Raw genomic sequence first — 13,869 nt, forward strand, 5'->3', positions numbered from 1 at the left:
TTTATTGTCTGTCCATTTTGGGAGATGGACAGTAAACAAGGAAATAAAATACTATCCAACAATGTTTTTTGAAGATGATAATTTGGTGAAGGATTTAATAGGCTTGATAGTTGCGGGACACTTCAGATTTAGCAATTAGGGAAAAGATGGCAACATTTGACATCTAGATATCAGGTGAGATCTTACTGCTTCCTCTGACAAGGTGATGCGAGGAGCTTGTTTTTCAGCTCTTTGTCTTTCAGCTAATGAACCTTTAAAGTTTTGCTTCATGGAAAGCACATTTCTTGCATGAATTCTTATCAGTAGAGTTTGGGATCTTTCCCCTCTTTGTCGTCCTGTCCTCGTGTACTCAAAGAAATAAATGCTCTCTATCCCTTTGATTCGTTCCCCAGTTACCTGCTATTTTTAAAATAAATACGTACTTCTCAACCTAACTGAACTTACAGAAGTAAGTCTCTTAACAGGCTTTAGGAATTGTACAAGGCTGATTTCAACTACTTAGCTCTTGCTTGTTTTGAATGCAGTTTTTTTGTCCATTATATATCTGTGTGTTCTGCAGAATGTTTTGAATTGGGATTTTATGTCCCTAATTTTTTTTTTTTTTTTTTTTTTTTTTTGTACCGGAGATTGAACTCATGATCTTGCACATGCAAGACAGGCATGCTTACACTGCTGAGCTGAACCCCTGACCCTATGTCCCTAACTTTTATAGCTAGGTTTTTTGCTATCAGGTGGCAACTTAATACCTTCACTGATCTTTTGCAGCTGTAGGTTCATATGATGTAGGCTAGGACTAGTGAATGAGAATTGGAGTTACTGTATAATGGTGATCACACATAGCAGTGTCTGTTTTTCTCTAAATTTGTTTCTTCATTTGTGGCCAAAACTTTTCATTTTTCCCATATTTAGATCAAAAACCAGGTAGCAACAGGAATTAAGGTAGCCTGACAAACACTTTCTGACATTAAAAGTGAATCCATGTCTTACTGCACATATTTTGGGTGCATATGCCTTATTTTTTTTCCATTGTGCAGGTCCTCCATAGAGCAGAACATCAGGACTGCATCGCACCCTGTAAACTGTGCTTGCTCAACCCGCAGAAATTTACCTCATAATCTCAGAATGATGAAAAAGCATTTAATAGAGTTCTCTAGTTATTCCTGATCTTAAAAACCATGTAGGAATAGATTTATACTTTGTAACCCTTTTTAAAAAAATTCCAATTAAAATACATTATTATCTTTAACATTTGAAACATTTCTGATAGAATCAAACATGATGCCTACTATCATCACAGTTGATACATGAAATTCTGAAAATACCAGCCAATATTATTTCAAAAGTGAAAAATATGTATTACTGCTGAAAAGGATGATTTATTATTTGAAAATATGATTATATACGGAGCATACAAATCACGATAAATTTCAGCATGTTTTCTCTTGTTCAGATAATATCTTACAATTCATTTATAATAGAAAGTAATGTGGGAAATAGCTTGAAATCAGCTGAATGTGTAAGATACCTTGAAGCACTTCTGTGAGATCTATGCAAAGACTAGGTCTTGATTGATCCTAACAAAATGACTGTGATATAGTGGTTCTAAAGTTTTGTCTACTTTTTTTTATTTTTAGGAGAATAGTAAAATTGAGAATAGTAAGAAGAATTCTAAAGAGAAAAATACCAGTGAATTTGGTAGCGGAACCCCTTTTCTTCCCAAATGTTCCTGAAACATGTTGTGAAAGCCTCAGTTGTTGAGCTAGTTTAATACTGACAGTGATACAGACCAATTAAACTGAATGGAGATTTTGGTAAAACAAAACAAAAATAGGAGTATGTAAGCAAATTTAGTGTATGTTAAAGTTGGGTTTATAAGACAGTCAGGGGACTGGCAGATTAGTCTATAACCTGTGGGAATTATTAACTAATTTAGGTAAAGATAAAGCTAATCTCTCCCTAATTTTTATACAAGAATAAAATTATGAATGGACCAAATATGCAAAAACTAAAAATGAATCTATAGAAGTAAAGAAAACAGTAGAAAATGTTTTAAATGAACTTACAACTCATTTACGTATTACAGTGAAATTTTCCAAAGCCCAAGTAAAGCATTGATACATTTGATTAGAGCAAAGTTTCATTAAATCAACTTAAATACTAAAGAACAAAAAATGATGGGGTAGTAGGAGATATAAGACACATCACACAGTTTACAAATATGTAAAAATGGCCAGGAAATGTGAAGTGATGCACAGTTTTTCTTAATGAGAAAGTTTAAGTTAAGACAATGTGTTAAACTTGTCAGACTGGCAGGGGTTTTATGCTTATTTCTCAGTAATGGCAGGGTGTGAAGCAATCCTATACATCATTTGTGGAAGTTTGAATTCATAGTATTTGGAGAAAAAAGTATTTGTCAAGTGTGAAATAGATTTTTAATATGGTAAGCCCACTTAAAGACTTTATCCCAGGAGTTACGGTAAACAGTCTTTACATATGTTGTACGTAATGGTAAAAATTTTAAAAGGCTGATAAATATATCAGGTGGTTGCTGTGGTAAATCATGGGGTTCCTATACAGCAGAATACAATGATAAATAAAATTTTGCGGATACTTGTTTTGATATAGAATGATGTGCGGGATATGATAAGCATAGGAAGGGTAGCATTCAATATGAACACTTAATGTTTTCAAATTAGATGTGCAGTTACAGCTGCATAAGAATGTATTAGAAAGAAACGTAAACTGGTAATAGAAGTTATCCTCCCAAATTAACTTGTAATGTACCACTTGGACTTTTTGCCTGCTTCAGGAAATTTTTTTTTTTTTTGATATCTTTTGATTGGCTCAAGGGCAGAAAGCTGTTATTTAGTCTAAAGGCTAAGGACAGGTTTATTCTTAGATTTCTCTTCATTTCTGCTTCAATATTTAATTTGTATGTAGCAACCAGGTTATAGTTTATAATTCAGTCAACAACAGGGAAATCTGTAGGTGTAAAGAATTTTTTTTTAACCTAGAGAGAAAAGGTATCAAGTCCCCCCTTCACAGCTTTTCTGTACTGTGTTGTTTCTGGGAATTCTGTGTTTGATAGGTGCCATTGCCTTTTCCCTGAAGAGGCCAAGCTGCTGCTTGCTAAAGCCACAGAAAAGATTACTGCTTGTGTGCTCTATTTAATCAAAAATTAATTAACTGATGAACAGTACAGTTCAAAGAAAGAACTCTCCTGTGGAGGAATTGGAGTTACCAGTAGAATTCTTTATCTCCAAATGGGATATCTCTGGATTCCTTAATTTTTCCTCTAAAAAGAAAGGAGAGTCTCTTGTCAACTGTGGTTGGAAAATATCTAGAATGGTGCTTAGGCCTGTGTTCTCAGTGTAACTGGATTTAGGCTGTATGTTCTAGATCCATTAAGTCATTTTAATGGAAGAATTGCTAACAGAAGACTGTAGCTAATAAAAAGGGTACTATCAAAGACATTTTAAGCATTTCGTGTTACATCTTCAGACATGCCTTTGTACATCAAGTGGAAAAGGCTTCTCGTTTTTAAAATTAAAGCTAGAGGAAGATTAATGCTTTTTTGTATTATAGGAACTACCTTCTGTTGAAGAACTCACTATTATTTTGCCTGAAGATATTGAATTAAAACCTCTCGGGATGGTTTCAAGTATTATTGAACAATTAGGTATGTAAATAATTTCATTAACAAAAATCGTTATGTCCTAGCATGCACTAATAATCAAATCAAGGCCTTCAATGACTAGTAATTACCTTTTAAATACATAACACTTCATTTTACAGTAATTAAACTTAAAGGAATAAACTTTAATTTTTACTTACATATAATACATTCCGTTTCTCTATAAAGGAGTTTATTTTTACTGACCTCTTTAGAATTTTCTTTATTAGTTTTGTATTGCTGTTACAACGGATAACCACAGATTTAGTGACCTGCAATAGCACAAATTTATTATCTTATCAGTCTGTAGACTACAAATCTGATGTGAGTCTTTGGATCTTGGTGGGCTAAAATCAAGGTCCTCAGCAGGGCTGAGCTCCTATTGGAGGTTCTTGGGGAGAATCCATTTCCTTGCTTCTCTTGTTGTCTAGACCCTGCCTACATTTCTTGGCTCCTGGCTGCCTCCTTCATCTGTAAAACCAGTAGTTTACCATTTCTCGCCGACCTTTCCTTCATTGTGTTTCCTGACAGCCCTGGAAGATTTTCCATGTTTCTTCCATCACAGAGTTTTTAACCTTAGCCACCTGCAGTGTCTCCTTTTAAAATGTAAGGTAACATTTTCACATGTCAGAGATGAGAGTGTAGATCCTGTTGGAGGAGCCATTCTCTCTACCATATTTGATTTTATTTCATAAATACATAAATTAGAAAGCTTTGTGTTCTAATTAATATAGACATAATATGGAGACAACTGGTTATTTCAGATTTCGTAGGATTAGTTATATGAGAGACCTTAACATTAATTTGGGTCCCCTTAGCTCTTGTAGCAAAATACAGCTGAGACTACAACCAGCAGTCATAAGATTTTTGAATGAGGAAAAGAAGCTAAATGTTTCTTGACCCTCTTAGTTTATAGATCCTGAGAACACAGAACAATTAAGTCATTTATTCAATGATCAGTAATATGAGTCGTTGGTTGAAATAGAGTATTATCCTTTTACCTTTTCTAATTATTTCCATGTCAGTATTTTTTAAAAATAGACACCATAATTTTGTAATTTAGACTTTGTAGTTTAGAATTTAAATTAAGAAGAAATATCTTACAAAAATTGTGATAATTAAAACTGCATCATTTCCAGGTTATTGCATTTCTTAGTATTTTAATTACTTGTGGTATTTAATAATATGCATAGACAAATTAAACAATATGGCTTGATTATATCAGTTAAGTATTAGATTGAGTGTATACAGATAAATTGGTATACCAATTATATGATACAGTAATACTTTTTAAAGATACAATTAGGATTAATACATTGCAAAAGTATAACAGTTCTATCCTGGGAGTAATAAAGAGAAAAAGTCAAAATCAACACATGCTGCTGTTGTATACTGTTGTATTTTGAAAGCATAAAATATGTAACATCATTTTAACCAAATTACAAAAAAAGAAATACTCGTGTATTAGGCATAATCTTTGACCTCAAATAATCTAAATTTGAAAAAAATAATAATTTGACATTGTACTCTGTAGTTCCGTATGCCATCCTGTGATTTTGTTTTGCTTTAGTTTGGAAAATACAAGAGGTTAATCAGTTATTATCCATCAAGTTAGAAGTTGAGAAATATCACAGAATTCATGGTCTTGCCTAGAACAGTGATGGCAAACCTCTCAGAGCTTTCAGTGATACCAACACCCTGCTTGGCATACCTGCTGTAGGTTTGCCACCACGTCCTAGTGCATACTTTCAGCGTATGAGTTTGACGACCTTGAACACTTTTTGTCAGTATGTGATACGGACTCTTAAGTTTATTTATACCCAACTCCCTGTTACTGCCTGCTGCCAGAATCATCAGATAACGAACGGGTCTGTAGAAAGAGATGCATAGTGTGATATGGAAAGCTCGAGAACAAGGCCCTGATGCTGTTTCTGGAGCTTCCTATGTGCCAATGCAGACATCTTGAGTCCTTTTTTTAATCTTTCTATAAAGTGAGAGGATTGGATTAGGCAACCTTTCGTTTTCTGTAGTTTGACTTTTAGAGCAAGGAACTAGGGGAGGAGTCATGATTACAAATGAATTTTTACCCTGTACTGTTGTTACTAATCTGACGAGAAGCAGATTCTATTCAAAAAATGTTGACCCATGATCTGTTATTTATATGTGTATTCAGAACTAACAAGCAGTAACTTAGAAATTAATTGGAGTACAAAAAATTCTTTGAATTAATTTTAATAATCTGAGCTGACATACATATTTTATTCCCCAATTGCTAATTGTTCAAGAATGTGTATGTGTCTGTCCGTCTTTGCCGTCGTAGATTAGTACTTCGACACTTAAAAGAGTTGGAGACTGTGCTAAACCAAATGGAAAATACTCTTTTTGTTTTTAAGGAGCAAAGTTAAATACAATGATGACAGCTACTGTGAAGTCTGTCACTGCTACTTCTCTTTTCAAAGATGATGTTTCATTAAACATTAACCCAACTGCCTCATTTATTTACTCATAAATAACCAGTGCTTTATAGGGAAGAACTATAGAGTAAAAAACAAGACTAACTTACAGAATAGGAGTTTTGTTATTAAATGTGATGATACTATTGTTGGTAAACGCTGCTTCCGAAATATATATTGCTCGAATATGATGACACTTTAAAGGGTGATTTGAATTTTCTCTTTTAAAGCTCAGTATTTTTCTTGGAATATTTGTATTGAAATATTTATAATCCATTTCTCTGTGCTATTTGATAATTTTTTATTGGAGAGATTATTTTCATCAAATTTATTTTAACTTACGTTGGGATTAAGCTTAAATTCTTACTGTATTTCTATATTATGTTCTGATTAAATCTTGAAATGACATTTGCTTTAATTTTTCAGTAATAATCGAATCTATGAGTAACCTACCTCCAGTTAATGAAGAGACTGTAATTTTTAAAAGTGATCGACAAGCAGCAGGAAAGGTTTGTTAAAAAATTCAAATGATACAAATTATTCTATATCTTAGGTTGATGTTTCTTTCTATTGGTTCTAAGCAGAGTTTATTAATTTTGTTAGATGAACAATGTAGAGTTCTCAACTTTAACACATTCTTGATTTCCTTCAGTACTTAGTGGCTGTCTCTAAATTGGCTTATTCATCTTCCATGTTTAAGTTGTTACATAGTTATGTAGAATTCTTTGCTAATGTTTACCAGGCACTTTGCTAAGCAGTAGGTCTAATTATAGAGTAAGACAGTTCTTTCTTGCCAGGCCTTTGGAGCCATGTAAAGATTTTCTGTATTACTGTAGTAACCATTTTTAGTTGGTGAGCCCCTGTTAGTAGTGGCTCTCAAACATGTTAGACTTGGCTGTCTTGTGTGGAATCTTTCAGGTGGGAACAGATTTTGGTGACAGGAGGGAAATGTCACTGTCAGTACAAGCTAAGGACTTAGAAACATGGAACCACCATGTGGTTGGGTCCCTTTTAACATCTTCCTAGTGGAACAAGCCTACATGTTTATCTTTAGTGTAGAAAACCACACTACCAAGCAAGTAGGCAATCCTGAGCAGTAGAGACTGTAAAACCTTCTGAAAACAAGAATGTGAGTACTAACCAAGTGTTTGTTTCATGTTACATGGGATAGTTTTATTAACGTCTGTGTGCCCCGCTGTACTTTACACAGTCTTGTGTTTCAGCTGATAAAATTAGTTTAAGTTAAATCAGGAAAAAGCAGATACGTTGCACTATATACTGGGTCATCCTAACTGACTTTTTCCTTTTCTGCACTTTTTCCTGATTTTATTTTTTTGAAACAGACTCAGCTTATATAGTTTAGGCTGCCATGAACTCATTATGTAGCCCTGGCTGGCCTCAAACTCATGGCAGTCCTCCTGCTTCCACCTCCCAAGTGCTGGGATTTCAGGTGTACACTATCACATGTGGCTTTGTAATGTGATTCAGAAATAGGTCAGGTTTTTATTAGTCCTATCACTTACCATCTCCATAAGTTTTGTAGGTTGATAGGCCAATTTAACAAAACAGTGGGTCACTCTGTTACAAAGTTAATATCAAAATTCACTAGTCAAGCAGTAATTTTTTTTTTTTTTGCAATTTTTTGCAGAAGATCATGAAGGGAAAGAAGACTTGTAGTGTCTAAAGCATGCTTTTTTTTTGTTCCTTTCAGTTACTTAACACTTAGTATGTTTATTACACATACAGGTCTCAGAACTTTTGATGAATAGGAAGAGTTCTAAAATGTACAATCCAACATTTACTGCTCTTGCCTTTTTAAGGGGTTAAGGCTGAATCATAGCCATGGTGCAAGGGAAAGGAATGGGAAGTGAATGTGTGATTATGTTGTGAGCAGCTGCTCCTATCCATTGGTCTCTTAAACCAATCTACTGCTTTTAGCAACAAAACATGTCTTATCTTCAAGAAAGTAGTAACGGGGCGGATCTGGGGTGCCTGCATCAGCCTCCCTGTGTGTTTGGAGGACTGTGGATGTCTCAGCGGGTAGTGGAGCATCGCAGATTCCGCAGGCCCTGTGGCCTGTGGTGAGTGCTGAGTGCACTCTGCCCAAAGCCCAGACTGTTCAGGACCCTCCAGGCTTCCGGGTGCAGTGAAGTGGAGAAGTGGGTTTGAGGCCTCTACACTCGCCTCCCCATCCCGGCTGCACTTGGAGAACTATGAAGCTTCCAATAAGTAGGCAGGTGCACGCTATCCTGTTTAGGACTCCTGCACCTCACCATCGGTGTGCAGAGGAGGGGCTGGGCAGATCTGGGGCGGCTGCATCAGCCTCCCTGTGTGTCTGGAGGACTGTGGATATCTCAGTAAGCAGGGGAGGATCGCAGGTTCCAGAGGCCCTGCAGCCTATGGTGAGTGCTCAGCTCACTCTGCCCAAAGCCCAGACTGTTCGAGTCCCTCCAGGCTTCTGGGTGCAGTGAATTTGAGAGGTGGGTTTGAGGCATCTACATTCGCCTCCGCATCCCGGCTGCGCTTGGAGAGCTGTGGAGCTTCCAACGGGCAGGTGGGCGCACAGTGTCCCTGAGGCCCAGCTTATCTGGAACTGCAGAGTTCTGAACAGACAGAGGAGGGCCATTGGTTCTATAGGCCCAGTGGCTTGGGGTAACGGGGTGCCAGAGTCTCAGGAGCTGCAAACATAGAAGGGGATTTCCAACAGACCCTGGGGAAGCTTTCAAATAACACTTGAAACACAGAAATATAAGAAAATGACAAAATGAAAGACCACATTACAACCTCAAACCTCCAGCCCATCTCAAGAAACCCTAGGAGCAATGTATATAGACGAAAATATATGCCATTCACCTCAAATATCGGACACAATACCTACTGAAATTAACAAGCAACTCCAGGAAGCTTTAAAGAAATTCAAACTCGAAATAATCTCCCAGGTAAAAGAAGAAATGAAAGAGATTCTGAATATATCTAAAGAAAACACAGATAAAAAATTGGAGGAACTAAACAAAAAGATAGAATCCCTAGACGAGCAAAATAAGAAACAAACAGAATACATAATGCAGATGCACAGAGATATACAGGAAATAAAAAACTCACTGGAAGTTGTAAAAACCGCCTTAATGAAAGTGAAGATAGAATTTCAGAACTTGAAGACAGGATTGCAGCTAGTGAACAGGAAAGGAAAGATCTTTTAAAAATAAGGAATCAGGAGACAACAATTCAACAACTGCAAGACGATGCAAAGAAAAATAACATAAGAATGATAGGGATTAATGAAAAAGGAGGAGACAACATAAAGGATGTCAAGAGGATATTTAGAGAAGTGATAGCTGAAAATTTCCCAAGCATGAGATCAGAAACCAACATCAGGATCAGTGACGCATATAGAATTCCAAATGGTCATAACCAAAATAAAACTACACCCAGACATATAATAATAATCACCATCCCAGAAATCCAACACAAGAATAGATTATTAAAAGCTGTCAGAGAGAAAAGACAGATCACTTATAAAGGAAAACCTATCAGAATCACAGCAGACTTCTCAGCACAAACAATAAAGTCAAGAAGAGCATGGAGTGAAGTATTCCAGATCCTAAAGCAAAATGATTTCCAACCTAGACTGGTATATCCTGCAAAACTATCATTCAAAATTGATAGTGAAATGCGATACTTCCATGACAGAGAACAGCTGAAGGACTTCATGATCACCAAACCAACCCTGCAAAAAAATATTGAAAGACAGTTTAGATACACAAAGGAAAAAATCCACTAAGCAAAGCAGATAATTAAACGGAACGGAAAGATAAAGATGCAACAGCAGAGAGATAACATGTCAATAATAAACCAGCATATAACAGTAATAACCATTAATGTAAATGGTCTCAATGCACCAATCAAAAGAAACAGACTAGCAGAATGGATCAAGAAACAAAATCCAACCATATGCTGTTTACAGGAAACCCATCTAACCCAGAAGGATACTCACAGACTGAAAGTCAAAGGATGGAAAACAATACTTCATGCAACAGGAATCCAAAAAAAAGGCAAGAATAGCCATTCTGTTTGCAGACAATGTGAACTTTAAACCAACAATGACCATAAAGGACAAAGAAGGTCACTACATACATAAGAGGAAAACCCAAAGAGGAAGAGATAGCTATCTTAAATATATATGCACCAAACTCCAGAGCACCCAGTTATATAAAACAACTATTAACGGAAATGAAAACTCAAATTATCAGTAACAAAATTGTAACAGGAGACCTTAATACGCCATTGACACTAAGGGACAGATCAACCAGACAGAAAATGAGCAAAGAAATAGAACTGAATCACACCTGCGAACAAATGGATTTGATAGACATATACAGAATGTTCCACCCAACAACATCAGAGTACACCTTCTTCTCAGCAGTACATGGATCATTCTCTAAAATAGACCATGTATTAGCTCACAGAACATATTTAAACAAATGCAAAAGAGTTGAAATCATCGCTTGCATGTTATCGGATCATAGCGCTCTGAAATTAGAAATTAAAGATAAAAGATACTGCAAAAATCCCGCAAACACATGGAAACTGAATAACATACTCTTCAGTAATCAGTGGGTCACAGAAGAAATTAAACAATACCTAAAAGAAAATGAAAATGCAGATACAACTTACCGGAATTTGTGGGATGCAATGAAAGCCGTCCTCAGAGGAAAATTTATTGCACTGAGTTCCCACATCAGGAAAACAGAACGAATACAAATAAATAACTTGATGCTACACCTCAAACAGCTAGAAAAAGAAGAGCAAGTCAAGCCCAAAGCCAAAAGAAGATAGGAAATTATAAAAATCAGAGCAGAAATCAATGCAATAGAGACTAAGAAAACAAGCCAAAGAATCAACGAATCAAAGAGTTGGTTCTTTGAAAGAATAAATAAAATCTATAAGCCCCTAGCCAACCTTATTTTAAAAAGGTAACAAAAAGCTCAAATTCGTGCAATAAGAAATGAAAAAGGTGAAATCACTACAGACCTAATAGAAATACAGAAGATCATCAACACCTATTTCGAAAACCTCTACTTTCAAAAGTTTGATAACACAGAAGAAATAGACAGATTCTTAGAAACATATGAAGTACCAAAGCTAGATCAAGAGGATGTAAAACTGTTGAATAACCCAATCTCTGTTAATGAAATTGAAAATGTAATTAAGTCCTTACCTACAAAGAAGAGCCCAGGCCCAGATGGATTCACTGCAGAATTCTACAAGACATACAAAGAAGACCTAATGCCAACACTCCTGAAACCATTCAAAGAAATTGAAAGGGAAGCAAATCCGTCCTAAGTCATTCCTGGAAGCAAATATTAATCTAGTACCAAAACCTGAGAGAGACCCAATTATAAAAGAGAACTATAGACCGATCTCCCTAATGAACACAGATGCAAAAATCCTCAATAAAATATTGGCAAATAGGATGCAGCAAATCAAGAAGATTATACACCATGACCAAGTGGGATTCATCCCAGGAACGCAAGGATGGTTCAACATACGTAAATCAATAAATGTAATCCACCATATCAATAAAGCCAAAAGTAAGAATCACATGATCATTTCTATAGATGCAGAAAAAGCCTTCGATAAGGTCCAACATTTATTCATGATAATAACTTTACAGAAAATTGGAATAGATGGTCTTTACCTCAATATAATAAAGGCTGTGTAAGACAAACCAACAGCCAGTATCATACTAAAAGGCCAAAAATTGAAAGCTTTTACTTTAAAATCAGGCACAAGACAAGGATGTCCTTTATCACCACTCCTATTTAATATAGTACTGGAAGCATGAGCCAGAGCAATTAGGCAAGAGAGAGAAATAAAAGGGGTAAAGATAGGAAAAGAAGTTAAATTATCATTGTTTGCAGATGACATGATACTCTACATAGAAGACCCCCTAAGCTCCATTGCAAGACTCTTAGATACAATAAATTACAATTGCAAGACACTTAGATACAATAAATAAAATTACTGAATTCAGTAATGTGGCTGGATACAAAATCAGTACTCAGAAATCAATAGCATTCCTATACACGAACAACAAAATCACAGAGAGGGAAATAAGAGAAACTACACTCTTCACATTAGCAAGCAAAAAAATGAAATATTTAGGAATTACTCTTACGAAAGAAGTGAAAGACTTATACAGTGAAAATTATAATACACTGAAAAAAGAAATTGAAAACGATCTTAGAAAATGGAAAGACATCCCTTGCTCATGGATAGGAAGAACAAACATTGTGAAAATGGCCATTTTCCCAAAACTGTTATACAGATTCAATGCAGTCTCAATAAAAATATCACAAACATACCTTATAGATCTAGAGAAATCACTCCTAAATTTCATCTGGAACCAGAAGAGACCTAGAATAGCAAAGGCAATTCTAAGCAGCAAAAAGCAGGAGGCATCACAATCTCTGACTTGAAGTTATACTACAAAGCAACAGTAGTAAAATCAACATGGTATTGGAATCAAAACAAAGCCGAAGATCAATGCAATAGATTAGAAGATACAACCACAACTACAAACACACTTAACCACCTTATCTTTGATAAAGGAGCCAGGCAGGTTCACTGGAAGAATGACAGTCTCTTTAATAAATGGTGCAGGAAAAACTGGCTCTCCATTTGCCGAATACTGAAGCTAGACCCAAGTCTATCACCATGTACTAAATTAAAATCTAAGTGGGTCAAAGATCTGAGTATTAAAACAGAAACACTAAATCTATTGGAAGCCAAATTGGGTAGAAACCTTGAAGACATAGGAGTAGGTAGAGAATTCATGAACAGGACTCAAACCGCATGGGAAATACTTCCCAGAATCAATAACTGGGACCACTTCTTATTAAAAAGTTTCTGCATGTCAAAAGAAACCTCCAGCATAGTGAAAAGAAAACCCACAAACTGGGAAAAGATTTTAGTGAACTCTCTCAGACAAGGGACTCTTGTCTAAAACATATAAAGAATTAAAAAAAAACTCAGACCCCCAAAATTCAAAGATCCAATCCAAAAAATGGGCATCTGAGATGAATATGCACTTCTCAGATGAAAAAATGCAAATGCCAAATAAATACATGAAAAAATGTTCATCATCGTTGGTCTTTAGAGAAATGCAAAGTAAAACCACCCTGAGATACCATCTCACTCCTGAAAGAATGGCCAGGATCAAGAAAACCAACAACAACAAATGCTGGAGAGGCTGTGGGGGGAAAAGGAACTGTCCTACACTGTTAGTGGGAGTGTAGACTGGTGCAGCCTTTGTAGAGATCAGTCTGGAGATTTCTCAAAAAGCTGGGATTGGAAGTCGTATTTATTCCAGCTATTCCACTTCTAGGAATATTCCCAGAAGAACTGAAAGCATCATACCACAGTGATATGTGTGCACGTATGTTTATAGCAGCACAATTTGTAATCGCCAGATCTTGGAAACAACCCAAGTGTCCATCAACTGAGGAATGGATAAAAAAGTTGTCTAGTATTCCTATACAATGGAGTATTATTCAGCTATAAAGAAGGATCACATTGAGATATTTATCAATAAATGGGCGCAGCTTGAGACCATACTCATAAGTGAAATAAATCAATCTCGCATGTATGAATACCGAATAGTTTCCCTAATGTAAGTAATGATTCAAATATATAAAAGTCATGATTCCCCATTATGTGGCCTTGATGCCTTATAAAGTTTTC

General features: G+C 35.8%; 1 protein-coding gene across 1 annotated transcript in view; it reads left to right on the top strand.

The window, feature by feature from the left end:
* The window catches only part of Naf1 (nuclear assembly factor 1 ribonucleoprotein), a 43,379-nt gene that overhangs the window by 13,634 nt on the left and 15,876 nt on the right, over window positions 1–13,869 (top strand). Inside the window, exons 3-4 of the mRNA XM_003479333.5 lie at window positions 3,586–3,679; window positions 6,553–6,635. Coding sequence (XP_003479381.1) covers window positions 3,586–3,679; window positions 6,553–6,635 — 177 coding nt within the window. The remainder of the gene's footprint in view (window positions 1–3,585; window positions 3,680–6,552; window positions 6,636–13,869) is intronic.

Source organism: Cavia porcellus, unplaced genomic scaffold, assembly GCF_034190915.1.
Source record: "Cavia porcellus strain 051 isolate PalLab524CR breed Dunkin Hartley unplaced genomic scaffold, mCavPor4.1 scaffold_24, whole genome shotgun sequence".
NCBI classification, from domain to species: Eukaryota; Metazoa; Chordata; class Mammalia; order Rodentia; family Caviidae; genus Cavia; species Cavia porcellus.